The sequence below is a fragment of the Dromaius novaehollandiae genome, chromosome 29, assembly GCF_036370855.1.
Source record: "Dromaius novaehollandiae isolate bDroNov1 chromosome 29, bDroNov1.hap1, whole genome shotgun sequence".
Lineage (NCBI taxonomy): Eukaryota > Metazoa > Chordata > Aves > Casuariiformes > Dromaiidae > Dromaius > Dromaius novaehollandiae.
Genome location: NC_088126.1, coordinates 3,170,728 through 3,192,810, shown reverse-complemented (window position 1 = coordinate 3,192,810; position 22,083 = coordinate 3,170,728). Strand labels below are relative to the sequence as shown.

Below are 22,083 nucleotides of genomic sequence, written 5' to 3'. Positions count from 1 at the left end.
CCCGGTAGAGCCCGGCCGCGTCCCGAGGGGTCCTGCCGGGCCCCGCCGCCGCCGGCGACTCGGGCCGCGGGTTCGGGGCGCTTCCCCGGCCGCCGCCGCCGCCGCCGCCGCCGCCGAGGCTTCTCCGCAGCGCGGCCGCGGTGCGCGGCCCCGGCGCGCGGCCCCGGCCCCGGCCCGGCCCCGGCCCCGGCCCCGGTGCGCGGCCCCGGCCCCGGGGGCTGCCGCGGCGCCGGCCCCGCTCAGCGCCCGCCCGGCCCCATGGCGGCCCCGGGCACCGAGAGAGCCGGCGGCGGCGGCGACCCGGCCGCGCTCCGGCCGCTCCCGCCTCGGCCTCGCTGGGCGCCGGCACCGGCACCGGGGACTGGGGCCGAGCCCGGCTCGCAGCGCCGCTTCGCCGGCCGGTCCCGCCCGCCCGCCCCGCCCCGCCGCACCCCGCCCGGCCGGTGATGTCAGAGCCGCCACCGGCACCGGGAACCGGCACCGGGAACCGGGAACCGGGAACCGGGCACCGGCACCGCCCCCGCGCCCTGCCCGGGGCTCCCTGTGGCCCCCCGGGTGCCCCTCTGCCGGGCGTCTGGGCTGGGGATGGGGGGGGAGCTGGTGTGTGGGTGTGCGTGTGTGTGTGTGCGTGTGTGCGTGTGCGTGTGCACATACAGCCTGTGAGTGTTGGTGTGTACACCCCGCCGGTGTGTGTTGATGTGCACATAGGGCCTGCGAGTGTTCCTGTGCACACACGGGGTGTGTGTGTGCGTGTGTGCGCATATGGGGCCTCTGCTTGTGCGCACACACACACACACACACACACACACACACACACCGCGGCTGTGCGTGTTCAGGCACAGGCTGTGTGTGTGTGCGTGCACGTGGGTGTGCACGGGAGCGGCGGGGGTTGCATCCGTGTGTGTGTGTGCGCGCAGATGTACAGCCAGATGGAGGATTGTGCGTCGGGGTGTACGTGCAAACGTGTGTGTGCACAGCCCTACAGCTGTGTGGGGGTGGCAATAGGTGTGTGTGTGTGTGTGTGTGTGTGTGTGTGTGTGTGTGTGTGTACAACGTACGGGTCACACTCCCGCACGGTGTCCTGCTCCCGGGGTCCCAGATGCCCCAGGCTCAGTGCCGGCGCCGGTGCCCCGGTCCCGGCGGGGTGTCGCGGTGCCGGTCCCGGTGACGGCATGGTGTCCCGGTGCCGGTGCCAGCCAGGTGTCCCGCCCGCGTGTCCCGGTGCCGGTGCCGGTGCCGCCAGGGCGCCGCGGTGCCGGGCGGGGTGGGGGGGGGGCGGGCGCTGTCCGTGGTGCTGAGGCCGGAGCGGAGCCGCCGGCTGCGGGCGGCGGGGCCGGGGCTGGGGCCGCCACGGCGGGGCGACACGCGCGGGGCCGCGGCCGGGGGGGGCACGGGGACACGGGGACAGGGACACAGCCACGGGGACACGGCCACGGGGGGACACGGCCACGGGGGGGCACGGGGACAGGGCCACAGGGACAGGGCCACAGGGACAGGGACACACAGCCACACACGTAGGGACACATGCACACAGGGGAACACCCAGAGGCGGGGGGACATGCACACGCAGGGACACACCGACATACACACGCAGGGACAGACACACGTGGGAACACACACAGGCAGCAACACGCGCGCACACACAGTCTCACACACACAACCACACAGCCACATGCGCAGACACACACTCGTGCAGTCACACACACAGACACACTCATGCACACGCACAGCCACACACACAGTCATACACACACAGTCTACACGCACAGTCACACACAGTCTCACACACACGCAGTCTCACACACAGTCTCATGCGCACATGCAGTCACACAGCCTCACACATGGTCTCTCTCACACACAGTCACACACAGTCACACACACACGGTCACACACAGTCTCAGTCCCACAGTCACACAGTCTCACACGCACAGTCGTGCACCTGGTCACACACAGTCACACAGTCTCACACACACACAGCCATACACAGTCTCTCACAGAGTTACACAAACACAGTCTCACATGCACAGTCACACACGCACTCTCAGTCACACGCATGCACAGTCTCACATGCGCAGTCTCACACAGTCACACACACATGCAGTCTCACAGTCACACACACAGTCTCTCTCTCACACACGCAGTCACACACACTCACAGTCTCTCACACAGTCTCACACATATACGCACACACACGCTCTCACACAGTCACACACACACGCACAGTCACACAGTCTCACACAGTCTCACACGCACACACTCACACATGCACACAGTCGCACACAGTCTCTCTCACACACACACGCACAGTCTCACACGCACAGTCTCTCACACACACACACTCGCACAGTCCCACTCCCCCCCCCGCCCCGTTGCCATGGCGACGCCCGCGGCGCAGCCAAGATGGCGGCGCGGCCGCAGCAGCCGGGGCGCCCGGCCCCGCCCCAACAGGTCCCGCGGGGGGGGGAGGGCGGGGACGCCGGGGGGGGGGGACAAACCGGGGGGGAGACCGCGGGGGGGGACACACCGGGGGTGACCGCGGGGGGGGGCGACACGAGGAGGGGAGACTGCGGGGGGGGACACACACCCCGTGGGGGGGGGGGGGACATCAGGGAGGGGACCGCGGGGGGGTGGGGACACACACACGGGGGGGGGGGGGGACGACACCGGCGACACACACGGGGGGGGGAACGCAGCCGGGGTGCAGGGTGCGCGCAGACACACACCCGGGCATGGGGGTGCGCACACCGTGTGTGAGGGGGTGCACACAGCTACACCCAGCACACGTGCAATACACACAAACACACCGGGGTACGTACACCCCACCCCTCGGGGTTCCTGCATACGTCACCTGATACATACACACACGGATACACACACAGCCAAGGATACACACACACCCAGGAATATACACACACACACACACACACACACACACCCCACAGCGATCCACACCAGGGGCTACAGCCAGACAGGCAGGGACACGCACAGGTGCCAAGCCACACCCCAGCAAGGATGCACCCCCAAGAGCTGTACACACAAAAGAAACACAGGGACTCGTGCGGGGGTGACAACCCCGTGCCCCCAGGGCTGTGTGGGGGTGGGATGCAGGGGACACCCTGCAGCCTAGGGTTGTGCAGGAATGGTTAAGGGCGAGTGTAGGTGACACCCTGTGGCCCTGGGGTTGTGCGAGGCCGGTTGGGAGTGCGACATGGGTGACACCCCATGCCCCCAACACTGTGCGGGGCCAGTTGGGGGGGACACAGGTGACATCCAGCACTGTCTTTTCCCCCACAGTCTGACTGTCGCCTGGCCAGTGAGAGCTACCTGCGGGCACACCCAGCAGTGCGACTGTTGCTGGGGGGGTTTCTCAGGTAGGACACCCACCGCACAGGACAGGGCAGCTCCTCGTGCCTCGGTTTCCCCACTCACTCCTCCCCAAACGGGGACACACTTCCCCTGTTGTTCCTCCCCCAGCCGGGACGCGGTACCCTGCTTGTTCCTCCTCGGTTTGGGACGTGTTTCCCTACCAACACTCGGAGCTGCAAGTGTAATTTAGCAAAGACCTGTTAACTGTCAGACGATTCCCTGTGCACAAGCCGAATTCCCCCATGCTGCCCCGATCTTCCCGGGAGCAGTTAGGAAGCGCTTGTTTTTCCTCTTTCCAGGGAAGTGATGTTGAAGAGACCGGAAAATCTCCTGGAGTTCGCAGCAGGTGAGGGGGCGGCGGTATCTAAACAAGGCACCTCGGTGAGGCACAGCTGTCCCTGCCCACAGCCGGAGAGCACGGCAAGGCCGCCTGGCCCCACGGACACCCACACACACTCCTTTTCCCCGCAAGGGCAGAGTTAAGGTGACCAGGAGGAAGGGGCTCTCACCCCCGCGAGGGCAGAGTTAAGGTGACGGGCAGGAAGGGGCTCTCAGCCGCACCAGGGCAGAGTTAGGGTGACAGGGAACAGCCAGGACAGACCATGGCTGCCTTCAGTGCTCTCCCTGCTGCTGCCAGAGCACAGGCAGATCCTCTCTTACCCCCTTCCGTCATTTCAGAGTATTTCACTGACCCAGAGCTGCCCAGCAAGATCCAGAAGCAGCTGGAAGAACCGGAGCAGATGGATTAAGGGAGAAGCACTGGCTGGAAGAGGGTCGCCTATGCACGGGGGTTTCTGCTCCTCTAAATTAGGTTGTTAGTGCCAAGCTAGTAACAGTCAGCAATACATGGAGGTGTCTTAGTGTCTTTTTGGGTCCCTGTTTGCCCCCAGCCCCTTCCACCGCGCGCTCCTCTCCAGATGTGAGGTGACCCCCGGTGCTGGCTGTCCCCAGGGCCGCTCCCTCGCCGAGGCACGTCCCCCTCCTCGCCGCCCTGGGGGGGGCACAGGCCTCTTCCCACTGCGAGCGGCCCCACCACGTTCCCGACCACACTGAGCCGTTTATTAGCCGCAGCGAGGTGTCCACGGCCCTGCTGTGAAGCGGGGCACACACAGAAACAGGCTGTTTAGAGCCATCCGTGGGTCCAGACAGCTCCTCGGAGAGAGGGGCAGGGAGTCCCAGTCCGTTACGGGGGAATAACCCCTTCCTCCAGTGCCTACCAGTATGAAAGCAGGCACTGGGCACACCGGAGATCCAGCTGCTGGTGGGGAAATGAAGAGTGCCGCGTCGAGGAAGGCTCCGGGCTCCGGAGCAGATCGGAGGGGGCCGTGCCGAGGCCCCCGCGGCGTCGCCCACCGCTAGAGGAGCTCCTTCTTCCGGGCTGCCAGCTGAGCCTCCTGCAGAGCCAGCCAGTGCCTGTAGCGCTTCGTCTTGGGCCGCATGAACTGCACCACGGACATGGGGACGCGGACGGTCTCCAGCCCGTTCACCTGCAGCACACGGGAAGGAGGCAAAGCCGGAGAGGAATCGCCTTCGTGTCCCCCCAAACACGATGCTTTCCCTTGGATTTTCTCCCACCTGTACTATGCCCTCCCCACCCCAACCCCTTCTCCAGTCTCGTGGCAGCTTCATCCCCAAAGCCCAGCGAGGTGACAGCACGTGCATGCGCGGGGAGAAACAAGGGGAACCGCCTGTGCTCGTCAGGCACACAGCTCGGCTGCCACGAGACGGAAACGCGGTGCCCTCGCCCCTTCCCCACCCTCTCCCCCCGCGGGAATTCAGCACAGCAAATTAAGCAGGAGCCTATGCAAACGAGCCCAGCAGCGATGACATGGTTTCAGGGCTCTGGGTGGCAGCTTCTGAGCCGACTCCGCTCCCTCGAGAGGCTGCGAAGGACAAAAGCCGAACGGCAACGCGCGCGGAGATGCTCGCGTCTATCTAGGTCACGGAGGGTTTTTACAGAGCATCCGCTCCTCACGACCTGCCCCGTGCCGGAGAGCTGGCGCCGCCGGCTCCGCGTCTCCCTCCAGAGCCCGCTGGAGCGGGGCACGTGGGCAGGGCAAGGCCGTTAGCAGCAGGCTCCCGTCCCTCACGGACGCGTGACACAGGGAAGGGTCTCACTGTGCGCTTCCCTGCCCCGTGGGGTGGAGAGGAGCCTCTAGCAGAGAGGGGAAACTGAGGCACGGGGAGGTCACCAAGTGGTGGCAGAACTGGGAACAGAACCGGGGTGCAGGCTCCTCTCACCGGGGCAGGAAGGGGACGGAGATGTCCCGAGCAAAGCGGGGTTCACTCACCGTCACGTCGCACCAGTACTCGCCCCACTTCGTGATGGGCTCCTCCGGCAGCTTCAGCGCGTGGGGGGGCACGAAGACCCGCAGCTGGGAAAGAAGCCCGAGTTAACGCGACGGCTACGACGCGGAATAACGGGTTAATCGGGAACGCGCCAGCCCTGCCCTCGGCCCGCTGCCAGGATCCCGCGCAAGGCGGGCACGGCGGCCACGTGAAGGGGGGGGCACGGAGCCGATCTCCGCCACGGGGGACACGGGCTGGGCAACGGCCAGGCTGAGATGCCTGGGAGGACTGCCTGACTCCTGCCAGCGCCGGCTTGACTTGCAACGTGGAAGGGACGGAAGGAGGAAACGAGGCCTCTTCTCCTGATTTATCATCTTCTTTTCTTAATCCCTTAAGGTCTTAAATCTCTGCTGAGCTGCTCTCTGCAGTCCAGCGGGGAGCTTGGATGAGACTGAGGTACGAGAGCACGCCACACCTCAGCCGAGCCCAAAACCAGCCACAGACTCACAAATCAGAGCTAAAGCCCTTGACAACGAGCCACCACGATTGATTCCCATGGCTCAGCTCACAAGTGGGATCTCATGACACCACCAAAGCCCTCCCGACTGGTGCAGAGCACCCTCGGGGCAGAGTCAGCTCAGCCCCCCTCACCTCAGGACAAACCCGGCAGGAAATACTAACGTTTTTGAGGAAGTGGCGGGCCACGATTTCGTTGTTCAGCTCCCAATTCACGTTGTTCTTCATGCCCACTTCCAGGCGGCAGCTCTTGAGGAACCTGACAGTCTGCAGCGCCGGAGTGAGGAAGAAAGGTGTCAGAGGAGCACGGGGGTAAGGAGCAGCAGGGGCAGCGCCTGCTTCTGATGTCCGAGACATGAAAACAGTGACCGAACGCTATGAGACGTCTCCGCTCCCTCCACGAGGAAGGTCCCCAAGGGCTTGGGTACACGAGCAGGATGTCACCAGGGTTAGGGATGTCCCCAGCTGGCTGCACTCAGAGCAAAGCCTAAGCTCTGCTAGGCCCTCCCAGATGGAGCTTGCTTTTTTAAGAGCTGGCCCAGCAGAGATCATCTGGGTGAAATGTTCCCCGAGCCACCTCGGGAGAGAAGCAGCCGCACCGGGCTAAGCTCTGCCGGCAAAATCGCCTCCAGACACAGCCGATGGGCTGTTTTCTGCATCGAACCAATTCCCAACGGACACTGGCTGCGCGCCACAGGCCGACACCACCCAAACGCAGCTGCTGGACTGAGCCTAGGCTCAGCCTTCTCCTGCCCTCCCTCTGCTGTAGGCAATCATCATTTATTTAAGGGCGCTTTAGAAAGGCAGAGACCCGCCTGTCTCCTCAGCTGCACAGCCTACAAATTAGGCTTTGCTTCTCGGAGAGAACAAAAGCACAGGGAAGCGCACACGTGTATAGGACGCTGCCTGCTAGAGCCATAGCTGGAGGGAGAGGGTTCCCAGCGCCTTGCCGGGAGATAGGGAGTTTCCAGCTGAGATTTCCTGCTTTCCAGGACTTACAGATTTCTCTGGAACAACTTGAGACGTGCTCGTTCCCCTCTTCTCACCTTTTCGCCGCTCTGGGTTTGGATCGCCTCCAACTTCCCTTCTTGGCGCAACTACAAGGAAGAGCATTGAGGAGGAAAATGAAGCGAAGTCTTTGCAACGTGGTGTCCCAGCCAGCTTCCAGGCTGTCCAGGGAAACGCATCGCGGGAAAGGGTCCAAACGGGTCTCTCCGTGCTGCGTACAGCCCTCTTTCGCTCGACAGCAAATCCAGCCACTGTCACTGCAAACCCTTCAGCGTTAGTCACTTCTCTGCAAAGACTTTTATTAACGAGCTGAGCTCATCCAGGCCGTGGCTGGTATGGACGGTTCGTGTATTTACGAACCTTTGTATCACCTAAAGGACATGGTGCTTAAAATAAGTTTGTGTTGTGCTAGCGCCTAGGCCAGGATCCTGTTGTGCTGGACGACTTTAACGGTACTGGCTCATTTGCAGAAGTCAGAATGGCTTTCCTCAACAGAGGCAAAGTGTATTTAGATTGAGATGCTTTAATGAATTCTCCTATAAAAAGTCATATGTAAAAGCATGTGATTTGAGCCCACTGATCTCAACTGGAGGCTTCTGAACAGTTTCCTACATGTTACCTTTCAAATAATTCCTACAGTTCCTACGTGCTGCTTGTCAAGATTACAGGAATGTATCGCGAAGGTGATGAGCAAATCGAACCCCAGGAAAACACAAACATGGGCGGAGAGAGACAGACGATTACAAAATGCAACCGACCCTTTTAAACAGAAACGCCGTTACTCTCCCGACTGCAAAGCTTCAACAAGATAAAAACGTCCCAGCTATGCTCACAACAGAGCAGCAGTTTCATTCTGAGGCTGCGCGGCCCAAAAGACTTGCTGAATTTGCTAAGAAATCTCAAGATCCAACATCCCCCCTGCTCCCTTTTGATGAAGCAAAGAGAGAACTACGCAAGCGGCCATTAGACAGCGAGCGTTTTGGCGTTGACTCTAGCAAGAGCCTCTAACTGCTCTGAGCTGTACGCACTTGGGAAGAGAATTCCTTCCCTCCCCGCCACAACTCACCTTCTTTTCCTCCTCAAACATCTTCCTGTTCTCCGGCGACGCATAAACAGCGAGCCCTTGAGGGAGGAGCTTGTTGCGACCCACGGACTTCTTCACGAAGACTACATCTCCCCGGCTCCCCAAATCTGCACGTGCGACACCAAGAGACAACAATAACGTAACACAAAACCCCACAGGCCCTGCACCAAATCTCTGAAGTTCCAGCTGCATCAGCTGAGGGAAGTTTGGGAAAAAAAAGGGGGGAAAACCCCACCCAAAACAAAGCAAAACCACAAAACAATCTTCAAAGCTCTAGAATCCTAAACCACCTTACATTTCACATGAGAAATTCCTGCTGCCACCAGATCACCCCAAATTTTGCCTAAGGAAACAGAGACAAGGCTGGGACCTAACCCAGGAATCCCTTCTCCCCCAAGCAGGAAGGCAAAGCAGAGGAGTGCAGAACAGGACAAAAACAGATTTAATTTTTATTCCTGGTGCCCTACTATGGTTCTGCTCTACTGTGAGAAGGCAAATGTGTCTTAAAAGGAACCTACCCTCCACGGACTGAGTGAGGATCAACTCTAAGTCCTTCTTGGGCAGGTGCTTGGTGTCTTCCACCAGCCTGTAGACGCGGTGCCTCCGGGGATGCAAGCGGGGCTTGCGCCCCTCTTTGCTCAGCGGGACCTGCCACCAGCGCTCCACCACCACGGTGGGCTGCGGCGGGAGGGAGGAATGAGGCCGAAGCACGACTGCGGGCGGCGAACCCCGCTCTGCTCCAGGTAGGAGCGGCTGAGAGCCACGGGGACGAACCCGACGCGCCGCGGCAGTGCCCCAGTTCCGGCCCTGCCTGACCCAGGCAGCACAAAGGGGGGATGCTGCCCCCCATACTCACCATCTAGCCCGCCAAATTCCTCGGATAACCCCAAAACTCTCCTGCGATTCCCCCTTGGCTTCCTAACGCACATCCTACACCCCTGCGATTGTACACCCGACGCACTAGGCCCCCCCAACAGCCCTACCTGGCCCCCCCAATACCCCCACCTGGCCCCCCCACGTATACACCCACGCTCCCCAGCTCAGCCTCCAAACTGCCCTGAGCCCCAGACACCTCCCTGCTTCCCAAAACCCACGCGTCCCCCCAAAGCCCTCCCCCCAGCACCCCTCTGCCTGCTCCCTGCCCGTTCTGCTCCCTTAAATCCCACCCCCCACCCAGCTCCGTGTCCCCAGACCCCCGACAGCCCCATGCTCAACACCACTAACTCCTCCCCAAAATACCTCCCCACCCCCATAACCCCGCCTGCCCCACACGTGTCCCTTCACAGAAACGCCCAGACCCCAAACTAACCCCCACAAGCCCCAACACCCCCAACTACTCCCCCAAATGCCTCCCCACGCCCATAACCCCGCCTGCCCCACTCGCGTCCCCTCACAGACACCCCCAAGTCCCAGCCCAGCCTCCACCCCCCTCGCCCAGGCCCCCCACGGCAGCCCCCCCCCCAACCCAGCCCCCGCTCCGACCGCCCCCCCCCCCCGGCCCTGCTGTCCCGGCCCGCACCCGGCCGTGGCTGAGGCTCAGGGCCCGGCTCGCCGCCCCCACCAGCAGGCCGCAGCCCCGCGCCGCCCCCGGGCCCAGCATGGCGCCCTCCGCCACGGCGACGGCACCGCCGAAGGACCCCGCCGGCGCTGCGGGCTGCGCGCCTGCGCTCGAGGACCCCACTGCGGGCTGCCCGCGGCGCGCCTGCGCTCGAGTATACCCCCCCCTCCGGGCTGCCCGCGGCGCGCCTGCGGAGAGCGCACCCACTGCAGCGCCGGGCACCCCGGTACCCCAGACCCGCCCCAGGTCCCCCCAGAGCCTCTGTGTGCCCCAGACCCGCCCCAGGTCCCCCCAGAACCCACCCCAGAGCCTCTGTGTGCCCCAGACCCGCCCCAGGTCCCCCCAAAACCCACCCCAGCGCCTCTGTGTGCCCCAGACCCGCCCCAGGTCCCCCCAGAACCCCCCCAGCGCCTCTGTGTGCCCTGAACCCGCCCCAGGTCCCCCCAGAACCCACCCCAGCGCCTCTGTGTGCCCTGAACCCGCCCCAGGTCCCCCCAAAACCCTCCCCAGCGCCTCTGTCTGCCCCAAACCCGCCCCAGGTCCCCCCAAAACCCACCCCAGCACCTCTGTGTGCCCCAGACCCGCCCCAGGTCCCCCCAGAACCCCCCCCAGCGCCTCTGTGTGCCCTGAACCCACCCCAGGTCCCCCCAGAACCCCCCCAGCGCCTCTGTGTGCCCCAGACCCGCCCCAGGTCCCCCCAAAATCCACCCCAGCGCCTCTGTGTGCCCTGAACCCACCCCAGGTCCCCCCAAAACCCACCCCAACCCCTCTGCCCACCCCCAAAACACCCCACTGCCTCTGTCTGCCCCCCCAAACCCACCCAAGAGCCTCCGTCTGCCCCCAAACCCACCCCCATCCCCCCCACACCCACCCGAGAGCCTGTCTGCCCCCCAAACCCACCCCCGTTCCCCCCAAATACACCCCAATTCCCTCCAAATACAACCTAGAGCCTCTGTCTGCCCCCAAACCCACCCCCATTCCCCCCAAACCCACCTCTGTACCTCTCTTGTCCCGGGCACCCCCCGACGCCCCCAGGACCTCAGAACACCGTCCCCATGGTGGTGGCCGTCACAGCGGGGCCACCCACCGCCGGCCGGCACTGCCAAGCCGGGATGCCCAGCGTTTTCACGTGCAATGAGCAGCTCCGCTCTCTGCTCGAGCAGCACTTGAATCCGGTGCCAGAGCAGCCTAAGCAAAGGCCTCGCCTGCACGGGGCTTGGGGGGGGGGGGGGGGGGGGGGGGCGGCTGCTGCTGGCCCAGATGTTTTCTGCAGGTCGTTTCCACCCCCGTGCTGCAGAGACCCCAATTTTCCCTCTCTTGGCAGACAAGCACAGACCTGGCCACAGCCGAGCACAAAACCATGATCCCATCCAGCCCGGTCCCTTCCCGCCACCGTTTCCCACCCAAAAGTTGGGAAAAACCTGAAGGATTTTGAAAAAACCCTTCTCCAAACTGTCCTTTCTTCTTATGTCCCAAAAGCGCTTTGTTATGGGCATTCAGCTACCTGGGAGGACACGATCTTCATGGCATCCCCCATCGAGCGAGGCTGCTGCCCTGACCCCAGCCCCGGGCGCACTGGCAGAGGCAGGAAAAGCCCGTGAAACCCCATGCAACTGGGCCAAAAAGCAGCATTAAAGAGGGTGAAAGCTGGGAGCGCGAAAGCTGGGAGCGCAGGCGTGGAGGGAGAGGAATAATCCACCCGCTGGCAAGTTACCATCATTTCAGGGCGTGTGAAATTCCTCCTCCAAAACAGCTCCCTGCTGCAAAGGGTCTGGCTGGGGAAACCACTAAAACCATGAGGGATTTTTGCATCATTGCAGGATACTGTGTTTCTGTAGCAACTCTGCAGTGAGATGTTCCCTGGGCAACAAACCCAAGTCCGAAGCCCAGCCCTAGCTCACCTCCCATTTCCCGCTGCCCAAGGACCGGCTTCATCACACCCACTTAGCTCTAAAACTCTCAACTTTATTCAATCAGGAAACAAAAAGAGGTTCTTCCCCCTCACCATAAAACCAGGCTGGGGCGAAAACAGTAAAGCCACAACTGAACAGAGTCAACAGCCTGAAGCGAAGTCACACCGGTGACCGCAAACTCATAAACCAAACACAAAACAGAAGAAACGCAGCTCAACTGCGGTGCTTTCAAGTCCTTCAAATCCACCTCAGCTCGAGACACTGCAAATCCCTCCGCCCTCGGTACACGCTTTCCTTTTACTCACATTATTCCCTGCAAGGAACAGGCAAAAAGGAGCCCAAATTTATCTCTAGTGCAGAGATAGAGATTGCATTTTTCTCCAGCAAGGGATTTTTCAGAAATGGGTGGGATTGCACTGTCCCCTTTGGGGTGGCGGAAAGACAGGCCAACATAGCAGTTAAGATGCAAATGATGCTTGGGAAACTGTTCTAAAGCCAAACTCTAAATCAAAGCTGAAAAGAACTACCTGCCTTCAGGAATTTCTATTACACAAGGATCTCTTGGATTTTACAGAGCTGCAGCCAGTTCGGTTTCCAAAATCCATCCGGCTGGGAAGAGACCGAAGCGGCTTTGCCCGTTTTGCAGAGTAGCATCGAGGGCAGAGGCACCGTGCCCCGCTCCCCCTCATCCTCCGGGGGATTGGGGCGAAGCAGGGGAGAGCTTGCTCATCGCGGGGGCGGCGATCGAGCCGGGGGTCAGGATTAGGTCCCCGAAAGCCTGGCGCCTCGCAGGCCGGGGCTCTCAAGGCAGGGCAGAAAGGCTGTTTCTTTGGTGAAAGGACCTCATTCCGGGAGCGGAGCTGAAAGGCAGGCGAGCGGCAGCGTCCGTGCGAGGTTGGCTGGGCAGGAGCGAAGAGCAGCGAGGAGGGATCCATCCTGCCTTCCGGAGGTGCAGGATAGCCCCGAGGGAGCCAGGGGTGCACGGTGCGAGGGAACAGTGCAGGGCATGAGCGACCGGAGCGGCGTCACCGGAGAGTCGCACATGCCAGCGTGTTGTTCCCCCACACCCCCATTTCCATCCTCTTCTGCCAGAATTGTCCCATTTCCATCGCTGTTCCGGCCTTCTAGGAGCAAGGAGAAAGCGGGGGGGATGAGAGCGCTTGCCACGGATGCCCCAGCTCCCCACGCAGTTCGTTCAGCCTTGAGGCAACGGGACCGAGCTCCGTGCTGCTCCTTACCCTCCCGGGGACCCCCACGGGGACGGGGACAGCTCAGCAACAGCCCTGGGCGCAGGGGCAACCGGAGAGCGTGATCTGACTCACCTGAACCCAGCCCGGCCTCCTCCCGCTCGCGAGGGCGTCACGGGGAGCTGTTCTCCGCCACCACGATGTCGTCACCGCTGCCAGACACGGAGGCACCTTCTGTGGGGAGAGGGCAGTTAGAAGACACGTCACCTGGCCAGCGCGGAGTGGAGGGGACGCTGGCAGGAGAAACTGTCCCCAAGAGGACAGGGACCGCACCAGCATCCAGCTGCGGCGGGCAGGAGGAAGGCAAGCGCTGTCCCGCTCTCACACCAGGTGGGGAGGAGGGATCATTTGGATGAAGCCTCTACAAGTCTCTTGGTTTTTATCAGTCTTGTGCAGTTTTCAGACAAGTTAAAGCACTAACAGATGTCCTGGACCCTGTATGACTTCAGCAACGCTGTAACGCTTTGTAAAACATTACAACCTGCAAAGCAGCCATTTAATGCTGGAAGGAAATCACTAGTTAAACACCACAGGGGTTGGATCGAGTGCCAGGCTCCCAGGAGGCCTTGGCTCGAGTGTTACTGGCGTAACGGCGCACGTCTCCATCCGTAATCCTCTCCGACGCGAGGAGCAAACCCAGCCACAGCTGACGAACCCAACCCATCTCTTCCGAGGGGATTGGTCCCCCCGCGGGACGACTCCGCGGGGGACGAGGTCTCCCCGCCGCGAGGACCAGCCGGAGCCCAGTGACGCTGTCAGCCCAGCGTGCCCACGCACCACGGTGACACCCTCCACCGTGCACAGACGCCAGCAAACCCACCCCCGCGCCGCGCTGGTTGTGTGGCTGCAGCGCAAGGAAGGCTGATGTCTGCTCTCCATCACCCCCGAGGCTCTGCGGATTTACACCGAGCCACGGAAGGAGAACTCGGCCAAGGGCTTGTGGATCACGTAAAGGGAGGCGGTTTTGCTCTCCTCAGACACCTCCGTTGTCCCATGTGGTGCTTTAACAGAGCCCAAGGCCACCGCCACGTGTCTGCAGCCCTTTCTGTACCTTGCAGCCTGGCGTTCAGGGCTCTGCCCTCCTCCTCGCTGCCAGAGCTGATGAGGATGGGGCTGGGGAGGGGGCAGGCACCAGGCCGGGGGCTGCTGTAGAAGACGGAGGAGTCCGAGCCTGCGTCAGTGTAGAAAACGGAACTGGAGCCTCCATCCGAGAGCGAGAGGTGGTAGCGGCAGCCCTGGGTGGCCCCGGCGCTGCTGTCCCCCCAGGTCAAGGCAGGCAGGCAGCCGTCATCGGAAAGCACCGAGGCTTCGCTCAAGAACGCGACGGGGGACGACGCTGCCGCGAGGGCCAGGCGCTGCCCACCTTCCACGGGGCTGGAGGCTGCCGCGGGGGTCCCGGCCTCCGGCTGAGCGCCCGCCGGCTTGCCAGGCTGGATCCCACCATCCCTTGGAGGACGGGAGGGAGCCGAGGTCACGGACCGCAGGGCGAGGGTCGGCTGGGAGGGCGGCTCGGCGGACTCCGCGTCGCTCCGGAGCTGCTCAGGGGACTCATCTACCAAGCCAAAGGCACGTGTCGGGCCGGGCCAGCTCCCTCGTCCCTCGGACGGCAGCCAAGGGGAGCCACCCCTGTGCGGAGGGCACCTCCGCAGCTCCTGCCACCGCTCTGCCTTCACCCATCGTCCCCCGCCTCCTCCTCGCTGTCCCTTACGGAAAGGGCTGGGACCTCACGGGTCCCGGTGAGCGCACGTCCCCTCCGAGCTCAGCCCCGAGGAGCCTCTTACGGGGCGTTCACGTGTCTCAGCGCGGCTGGGTGGAGACACCGCGGGGGCTCTGCATCTCCCAGCGTTTACAGACCTCAAACTCCTCCTCCAAGGACAACCACGAACCCGCGTTGGAGGCTACAAACCCACCGAGAGCTAACGGAGAGCTCTGAGAGCGCCTCGAGCTGCGACGCAGCAACGGCGAGCAGATGCCCCGCACGCACGCCCCGCACCGCCGGCTCCCGACACAGCTGCTGCTCCAGGCAGCGGCAGCCGTGCGGAAAGGCGGCAGCCAGAGGCCAGAAACCTCAGCTGAGAAGTCAGAGCTGATCCATAAGGAGAGCTGAAATAGCTGCAGTGTTTCGACAGCTTCCCAGGGCTGGAGATGACCCTACCGAGAGCCTCCCGCGGCCTTACAAGCCCCTTCTCTGGGATTTGTGACCAGCTCCCACTCCTCAGCACCACACAGAGCTCGTTCTCATCCTACAGCCCATTCTCAGATTCCAGAAAATCAACCACGTTTGTTCAGAATAAGCCAACACAGCTACTTGCAGTGTCTACTTTAGCTTCGTGCCTCACTCTTTTTCCTTTCCCAATTTTTTGGGGCAGAATTATGCATTTGGCAGGTGAGTTGTCACCAAACCAGACAGGAGGTGGGAGAAAAGGAAGAGATGCAACTTGCTCCAATGCCACACGGGGTGACAGCAGAGGACCCAGGCATCCTGCTGCCCTGGTCCTTCGCAGGACTGGCCCTTCACATCAGGGGACATGGGGACGACAGGATTCGGGTCTGTGTCTGCCCGAGGAGGGCAAGCAGAGCTCACCTGAAAGGCTGACACAGGACAGGGTCAGGGGGGTCTCGCTGGGACTTTTCCGGGACTCCGACAAGAGGCTCTCGAGGGAGTCACCTGTGACGTTCTCCTGCGCAGGGAAAAGCCGGGTTAACGCAGCTCCTGGCGCAGGAGAAGAGCGGCTCTCCCCAGCGCTCTCCTGAAGCTGCCCCAGCTCCACCGCACAGAGAGCTGCGTGGGAAGGGTCAAACCCCTCCCTGGTTTTGGGGCTCCGCCAGAGCCAAGCAGCATCCGATCTGCCGTCCCCGGCATCTAGAGCCCCCTCCATGACTGGGAACAGAGCACAGACATTGGGATCACGGAGGAGCTCTTGCCGTGTTGCGCACAGATCCCACTGGGCCTTGGCTCAGGGAGGAAGCGTCCTCACTCAGTGGAAAACACTGCTCAGTCCCCGGGCAACTGAGGGCTGGCTCTCTGCCAGGCAGCCCAATTAACTCGGGAAGAGGCACCCAAGAGGACGGGAGGACGAGCCACCCTCTCCCACCCCGCTGCAGGTTACGCGCTCACCAGCGTCTCCACCGCGGCCTCCTTGGCCAGCCGCGGGGGTCTGTCCCCCACCGCCCCTTCCTCGTCCTCCTGCGGACGCCAGGCCGCGTAGCCCAGCCGCACCAGCTCCGCCCCGACGTCGAGGTTCTGCACGGAAACGAGACGGGGGCTGGAAAGCGGCAGGCGGGGAAGAGCCCCGGGAGGGACGGGGCGAGGAAGGGAGAGAGCAGCGCTGGGTCGGGGTGACGCCAGAGCGAGGCAGGAGAGAGAGTTTGAACGAACACAGACCCCCAAAAAAGGGGGAGAGCAGCCAACCAGGCCTGGCAGCAAGGGAGCAGCAGTGGAGAGGTGCCGCCGAGGCCTCGCTCGCATCCCCCCGAGGCTGGGGCCGCGCGGGGCTCACCTTCCCGTGCTGGACGTCGTAGAGGGTGACGTGCGGCCAGGTGCAGAGCCCGGCCTGGATGTAGCTGGAAATTTTCGCCACCAGCGGTTTCCAGTTGGCGCAGTACGTGAGCCGGTCAAACTCGTCCAGGGCCGCCTCTTCCCACTGCTCCCCTGCGGGAGAGGAGGCAGAGGGCGGCCAGCTCAGGATCTGAGCCCAGCGGAGCAGAGTTTGCTCCAGGGATTGTATAAAAGCAAATAATCCTGGTTATAACAAGCGGGAAGGGACATGGATGAATTTAGCCTTTTCTCACTGCCTTGCCTCTTCCCAAGGTTTCTTCCCGACTCACCAGCAGGCACGATCCCAGCCAGGCTGCACTCGATGGCCTGGAAAGGCAGGCTCAGGAAGTCGGTCCTGGAAGGGAGAGAAAGCCACGATCACGGCACGCGCGTCGCGGCGAGGGGGACCCACTCAGCCCGCCTCGCTTGCTCTCCTGGCGTCGCACGGATCCCTGCTGCCCTTCGCACCACAACCACAAGCAACGCTACCATCACACGAGCCAAACCGCAAACTTCCCCGGGGACGTGAAACCTGCTCCGTCGCCTCCCCGGCTCTCAACGCCCCCCCCTTCCCCGGCCGACGCGCTGCACTCACCGCAGGGCTCGCAGCGCCTCTTGGGGGGCCTCCCCGTTATCCCCAAAATCCACGTAGTAAAGATCGAAGTTGCCATTCTCCAGAGTGCCCAGGACACGGGCCCGGTACCAGGCGCTGCTGTCGGTGTAGGGAGCAGCCACGATGTCCCCTGCTTGCACGGTGGAGAGCTCTGCCTGGGGGGACAGGGCAGAGGGGATGCAGTCACCTCCCGAGAGGAGGGACGAGGGAAGCAAGACGAGGTCTGAGCCACGGGGGAAGGGGACAGGGGCCCCGTTCGGGTCTCACCGCACGGCCGCTGCTCTCGTAGTACTGCGACATCTCGCAGGTCAGCTTGTCCAGCTGCAGGCTGCGGTTGCCGATGATCTGTATCCAGAAGTGGTTGGGGTTTTCCGCGGCCGAGACGTAAACCTCCAGGTGCTCGTCTGCGTGGAAGCTGAAATCGGGGCTGGGGACTGCGAGAGAGGCACAGAGAGCTCTGGTAAGAGCAGGCTGGCCCGAAACTTTCCGCAAGGAAGGCCGGGCAAGTGAGAGGACACCCAGGCCTCTTTCAGAGAGGGGAAAACTCGAGACAAGCCACGAGCAGAAAGCTGGCCTGCTGCAGCGCGTGGCTCCTGCTCCCAAGAGCACATTTGAGACCACCCAGAATACAAACAACCCGGCTGCTGGCTCCAGCAACAGCCCAGGACGTGGCTGAGCTGTGCTGCCCCGTTCGCTGGGCCCAGGGGTCCTTTGAAGGGCGCTTGTGGCTCCAGCCACGCCAACACCCAGACCAGGGAAGGAGGGAGCAAGTGACAAGGCCACAAGTCAATACGGGATGATTGCAGACCCTTAAAATGGGCGCCACACTTTGCTACTTCCTAAGGGACCTTTGGAAATACACCCCTCTGTCACAGGTTCTGTCACACATAGGAGACAACAAAAATACACTTTTCTTACCCTCAAATTTTGGCACAGGTGTATCAGGCCTCGCAGCCGCTTCTCCCGGGGACTCGCTCTCAGCTCTCAGCTCCCGGGCCTCCTCAAAAGCAGCCTCGTCCAGGAGCGAGCCTCCAGCCCAAAATGAGCCTCCGTCCCCTTCTCCGTGCTCGGGAGCAGCCGGCGGGCGGGCGAGCGCCCCGTTGGGGAGCGACGCTGCCTCGGGCTCCACTGCCTGCTCCCTCCTCGTGCCCAAGGGCTGCTTGCGCTGGCACCGCATCGCCGTCGACTGCGCCAGCTCCCTCCGGAACGCGTCGTCTTCCATCAGCTTCTCCGCGATGAGTTTCTTTGGGGAGAGGAGAGAGGCTGGTCCAGAGTCCGTCCCGCAGCGGGGCTCGGCGGGCCGCAGCCGCCTGCCCGGCGCTCACCTTGGCGGCGGCCACCTCCTTGCGGGTCCCCGAGAGCTGGATGAGGCGGGTCAGGGCCAGGCTGGCGTCGGCCTCGCGCTCGCAGACCACCTTGGCCCCCGAGCTGCGGCAGATGGCCCGCACCGTCTCGCCGCCCCGGCCTGCGGAGACACGGCCCCGTGGCAGGCGGCGACAGCGAGAGCGTCTTCCCGCGAGGCGCGGGGGACGGCTTCAGCCCTCCGAGGAGCTGTTCCTTGCTCCGGATGGACCAAACGCCCTCCCCAAGGGCCCAGGCTACAGCTTGCAAGGGCCAGCTGCTTCTTACACCCTGCTGGTGGCAGGGCCCAGACACGAGGTCCAACCCGGAGAGTCAGGATGGAAACGGGGTAAGAGCCAAACACGACGGGGTGAAGCTTCCCGTGCGTCTCCGTTCTTCCCATCAACACCCGCACACCCTGCAACCCCTACTGCCTTCCCCGACTGTCCCTCCCGCTCCCTGGGGGAAGTACCGATGATCCTGCCGACGGCTCTCTGGGGCACGTGGAACTGCTCCACCACCGGCGCGTTGTCCACCACGAGCTGGTGGATGGCGGCTTTCGCCTTGCACACTTGCCCAGGGGAGCCCGAGATCACCAGCAGCTGCTCCTCGCCGCCGTCCTCGGCCTCCACGTCGATGTGGGCCCCCGTCTCCCTCCTCAGCTGCAGACACAGGCACGTCCTCAGCCCCTCGGCACCGCGCTCGGCGCACCAGGCCCTGGCTGTGGTTTGGGCTCCCGATAAACACGCCACGGGGGTGATTTGGCCTTTTCTCTTCGAAAATTATTCACAGTAGTGGTTTCAGAGCCCCCCTGCCCCATGCAACGGACAGAGGGGACAAAAACAACCCAGGGTGAGGTGGCCTTCCCGGGCAGGAAGCACTTGCCTGTTTGATGGTGGCTCCCTTCCGTCCGATGATGGATTTCACGGCCGCCCGGGGCACTCGCATCTCGATTTCCAGGTCCTGTTCACCCGAGAAGGTCGGCCGCTCTTCTGAACGCAAGGCGAGCGGTCACCACAGGGAGCCCGGCACAGCCGAGCCCCCTCGGCCCCTTCCCCGCGCCGCCTGCCACCGCGGTGGACCAAGCATGAAACCCCGGGGACGTTGTGAACAGTGCGAGCGAAACGCAAAGCAGGGGCCGCTCCAACAACCTTCCCGTCCCCAGTGAGTCCCCACAGGGCAGGACGCCTCTAAAAATCCCACAGGTGTTTCCGAGCGTCTGTGATTGTTTGGGGGAAGCCGGGGTGCGGGACAGGCGGGGAACGGCACAGCCTCAGGACACACGGAGGCTGCGCAGCAACACCTACCTCGGCTCTCCCGGTACCGGCGGTAGAGGATGTAAAGGACGGTGGCACCGGCCGGGATGCCGAGGACCAGAGCGACTTTCTGCAGAGGCGTCAGGTTGCTCCAAGAACCCCGTTCCGGCGTCATGTTTCCCGTTTTCTAAAACAGGGAGTTTTTACCTTAATGGCAGCAGCGACACTCTCCCCGGGGAGGAGCGCACGTTCTTAGTCTCGTCTGACGAGGCCAAACCTACCGGCATCCAGGGAAAGGACGCAGGAGTCAGCCCGGACATGCAGCCCAGTCCCAGGCCCCTTCCCGGAGCAGGCTCGGCACCACCGTGCCGGCACCCGGAGCGAGCGCAGCACCGTCTGACCCCAGGGCAGTCGGTGAATAACGAAGGGGGTTTGAAGGGGAGGCGACTCCCCCGGCCGCACAGGGGGTTGAGGCGGAGGTAAAGCGAGACACGGGAACCAGCTGCGCCCGCTCGCAAAAAGCCCCTCGCTCCCAGTGCCGTCAGCCTCTGGTCCCCGGACACCAGTCCCCCCCAGGCCCCGGAGCCCCAGTCCTCCCAGTCCCCCCTGCCATTCCCAGTCCTCCCAGTTGCCCTGCCCAGTTCTACCAGTCCCAGCCCACTCTTGTTCCCAGCCCTCCTTCGCTGCCACCCCATGCAGAGGCCTCTCTCCAGGCCCATCTCTTCTCCCTTCCCCGGCTCTCCTGGCCCCCCCGGCTCTCCCGGTCCCCCCCCCCCCACCAGGCCCCCTTCCCCGGCTCTCCTGGCCCCCCCAGCTCTCCCGGTCCCCCCCCCGGCCCCCTTCCCCGGCTCTCCCGGTCCCCCCCCGGCTCTCCCGCCCCCCCCCCGGCCCCCTTCCCCCCGGCTCTCCTGGAACCCCCCGGACCCCTCCCCCGCTCTCCCAGTCCCCCCAGTCCCTCTTTCCCTGTTCTCCCAGTCTCCCCAGCCCCCTTTCTCCAGGTCTCTCCCACTCTCCCTAGCTCCCCTTCCCAAACTGCCCCTTCCCAGTCCTCCCACCGCCCCCCCCAGTCCTCCCAGTCCCCCCCATCCCCCCAAGACTCCCACCGCCCCCCGCGCCCCCTCCCCCAACCGCCCCCTCACCTGTCGCCGCCCTCTCCTCACACGCCCGCCGCCGCCGCAACTCCCGCCCCCTTCCCGCTCGCTCCAATCATAGCGCCTCGCCTCCCCTCCGCACCAATCGCCACCGGCGGGGCGGTGGCCAATCCCCCACCGACCGCCCACAGGGGCAGGCCGCGCCGCAGCCAATCGGAAAGAAGAGAAGGGGAAAAGGGGCGGTGCAGGGCCACCAGCCTGGGAATAAAGCAGCCAGTCGCAGCCGAGCGCGAGCACGCCGCAGCCAATCAGAGAGAAGACGGGCGGATTCGGCACGCCCCCTCCCCAAGGCGCTGAGGGATGGAACGGACCATTCGGGGCCGGAGGGGGAGGGGGGCCGATCCCACAGTGCCCTGGGCGGGGGGGGGCACTGCCCTGTCCCACGGTGCCCGCGGCCTGCCCGGACTCCTGGGTCCCCGGGCCGCGGCCGGGCAGAAACACGGCAGCATCACGCGTGTGGTGGCGTGGCGGCGCGGCACCGCAGCCACAGCAGTCTTTATTGCCCACCCACAGACGCGCGCGGCGGCGGGGGGAGGCGGGCCGGGGCCCGTGCGGTGTCACCCGCCGGGGTCTGTTCGGAGCCACCGGCCCCCGGGACCCCCAGGCCGGGCGAGGGCCCCCCCGGGTGATGCAGCACCTCAGGGTGACGGAGAACCCCCCGGTGATGGGGAAGTCCCGGTTGTTGGAGCTCCCCGGGTGACGGAGCCTCCTCGGGTGACGCAGCTCCGCTGGGTGACGCGGCTCCCCCGGGTGACAGGGCTCCCCCGGGTGTTGGAGCACCTCCAGGTGACGGAGCATCTTCAGGTGACAGGGCACCCCCGGCTGATGCAGCACCCCCGGGTGCTGGAGGACTTCTGGGTGTTGGAGCACCCCGGGTGTTGGAGCCTCTCCGGGTGACGCAGCACCCTCGCTTGTTGGAGCCCCCCCAGGTGACACAGCACCCCCGGGTGTTGGAGGACCTCTGGGTGTTGGAGGACCTCTGGGTGTTGGAGCACCCCGGGTGTTGGAGCCTCTTCGGGTGACGCAGCACCCTCGCTTGTTGGAGCCCCCCCAGGTGAAGCAGCTCCCCCAGGTGACACAGCACCCCTGGGTGTTGGAGGACCTCTGGGTGTTGGAGCACCCCTGAGTGTTGGAGCCTCTCCGGGTGACACAGCACCCTTGCTTGTTGGAGCCCCCCCAGGTGAAGCAGCCCCCCCGGGTGAC

At 63.8% G+C, this 22,083-nt stretch overlaps 3 protein-coding genes across 7 annotated transcripts; 1 reads left to right on the top strand and 2 right to left on the bottom strand.

Annotated features, from left to right (window-relative positions):
* The first annotated feature begins 2,371 nt into the window (after positions 1–2,371).
* Positions 2,372–4,217, top strand: RIIAD1 (regulatory subunit of type II PKA R-subunit domain containing 1). Its single transcript, XM_064498792.1, has 4 exons — positions 2,372–2,448; positions 3,295–3,371; positions 3,666–3,712; positions 4,045–4,217. The coding sequence occupies exons 1-4, from the start codon at positions 2,401–2,403 to the stop codon at positions 4,113–4,115; spliced, it is 243 nt and encodes an 80-aa protein (XP_064354862.1). The 5' UTR covers positions 2,372–2,400; the 3' UTR covers positions 4,116–4,217.
* A 186-nt stretch (positions 4,218–4,403) lies between these two features.
* On the bottom strand, positions 4,404–9,934 carry MRPL9 (mitochondrial ribosomal protein L9). Its single transcript, XM_064498791.1, has 7 exons — positions 9,783–9,934; positions 8,782–8,941; positions 8,246–8,370; positions 7,218–7,268; positions 6,337–6,438; positions 5,658–5,741; positions 4,404–4,853 (listed from the first exon to the last, which is right to left on the bottom strand). The coding sequence occupies exons 1-7, from the start codon at positions 9,861–9,863 to the stop codon at positions 4,722–4,724; spliced, it is 735 nt and encodes a 244-aa protein (XP_064354861.1). The 5' UTR covers positions 9,864–9,934; the 3' UTR covers positions 4,404–4,721.
* Positions 9,935–11,765: 1,831 nt separating this feature from the next.
* On the bottom strand, positions 11,766–20,469 carry TDRKH (tudor and KH domain containing). 5 transcript variants are annotated; one of them, XM_026121360.2, is made up of 16 exons: positions 20,011–20,467; positions 19,781–19,916; positions 19,359–19,465; positions 18,946–19,135; positions 18,458–18,597; positions 18,051–18,375; positions 17,400–17,566; positions 17,115–17,287; positions 16,810–16,874; positions 16,482–16,633; positions 16,100–16,225; positions 15,566–15,662; positions 14,345–14,533; positions 14,033–14,152; positions 13,057–13,155; positions 11,766–12,858 (listed from the first exon to the last, which is right to left on the bottom strand). In XM_026121360.2, the coding sequence occupies exons 1-15, from the start codon at positions 20,446–20,448 to the stop codon at positions 13,094–13,096; spliced, it is 2,487 nt and encodes an 828-aa protein (XP_025977145.2). In that variant the 5' UTR covers positions 20,449–20,467; the 3' UTR covers positions 11,766–12,858; positions 13,057–13,093. The 5 variants fall into 5 exon arrangements, with proteins under 5 accessions (XP_025977145.2, XP_025977143.2, XP_025977144.2 ...); XM_026121358.2 differs by having other exon boundaries at positions 11,766–12,855; positions 14,033–14,533; positions 20,011–20,469; XM_026121359.2 differs by having other exon boundaries at positions 14,033–14,533; positions 19,359–19,462; positions 20,011–20,469.
* Between the last annotated feature and the right edge of the window lie 1,614 nt (positions 20,470–22,083).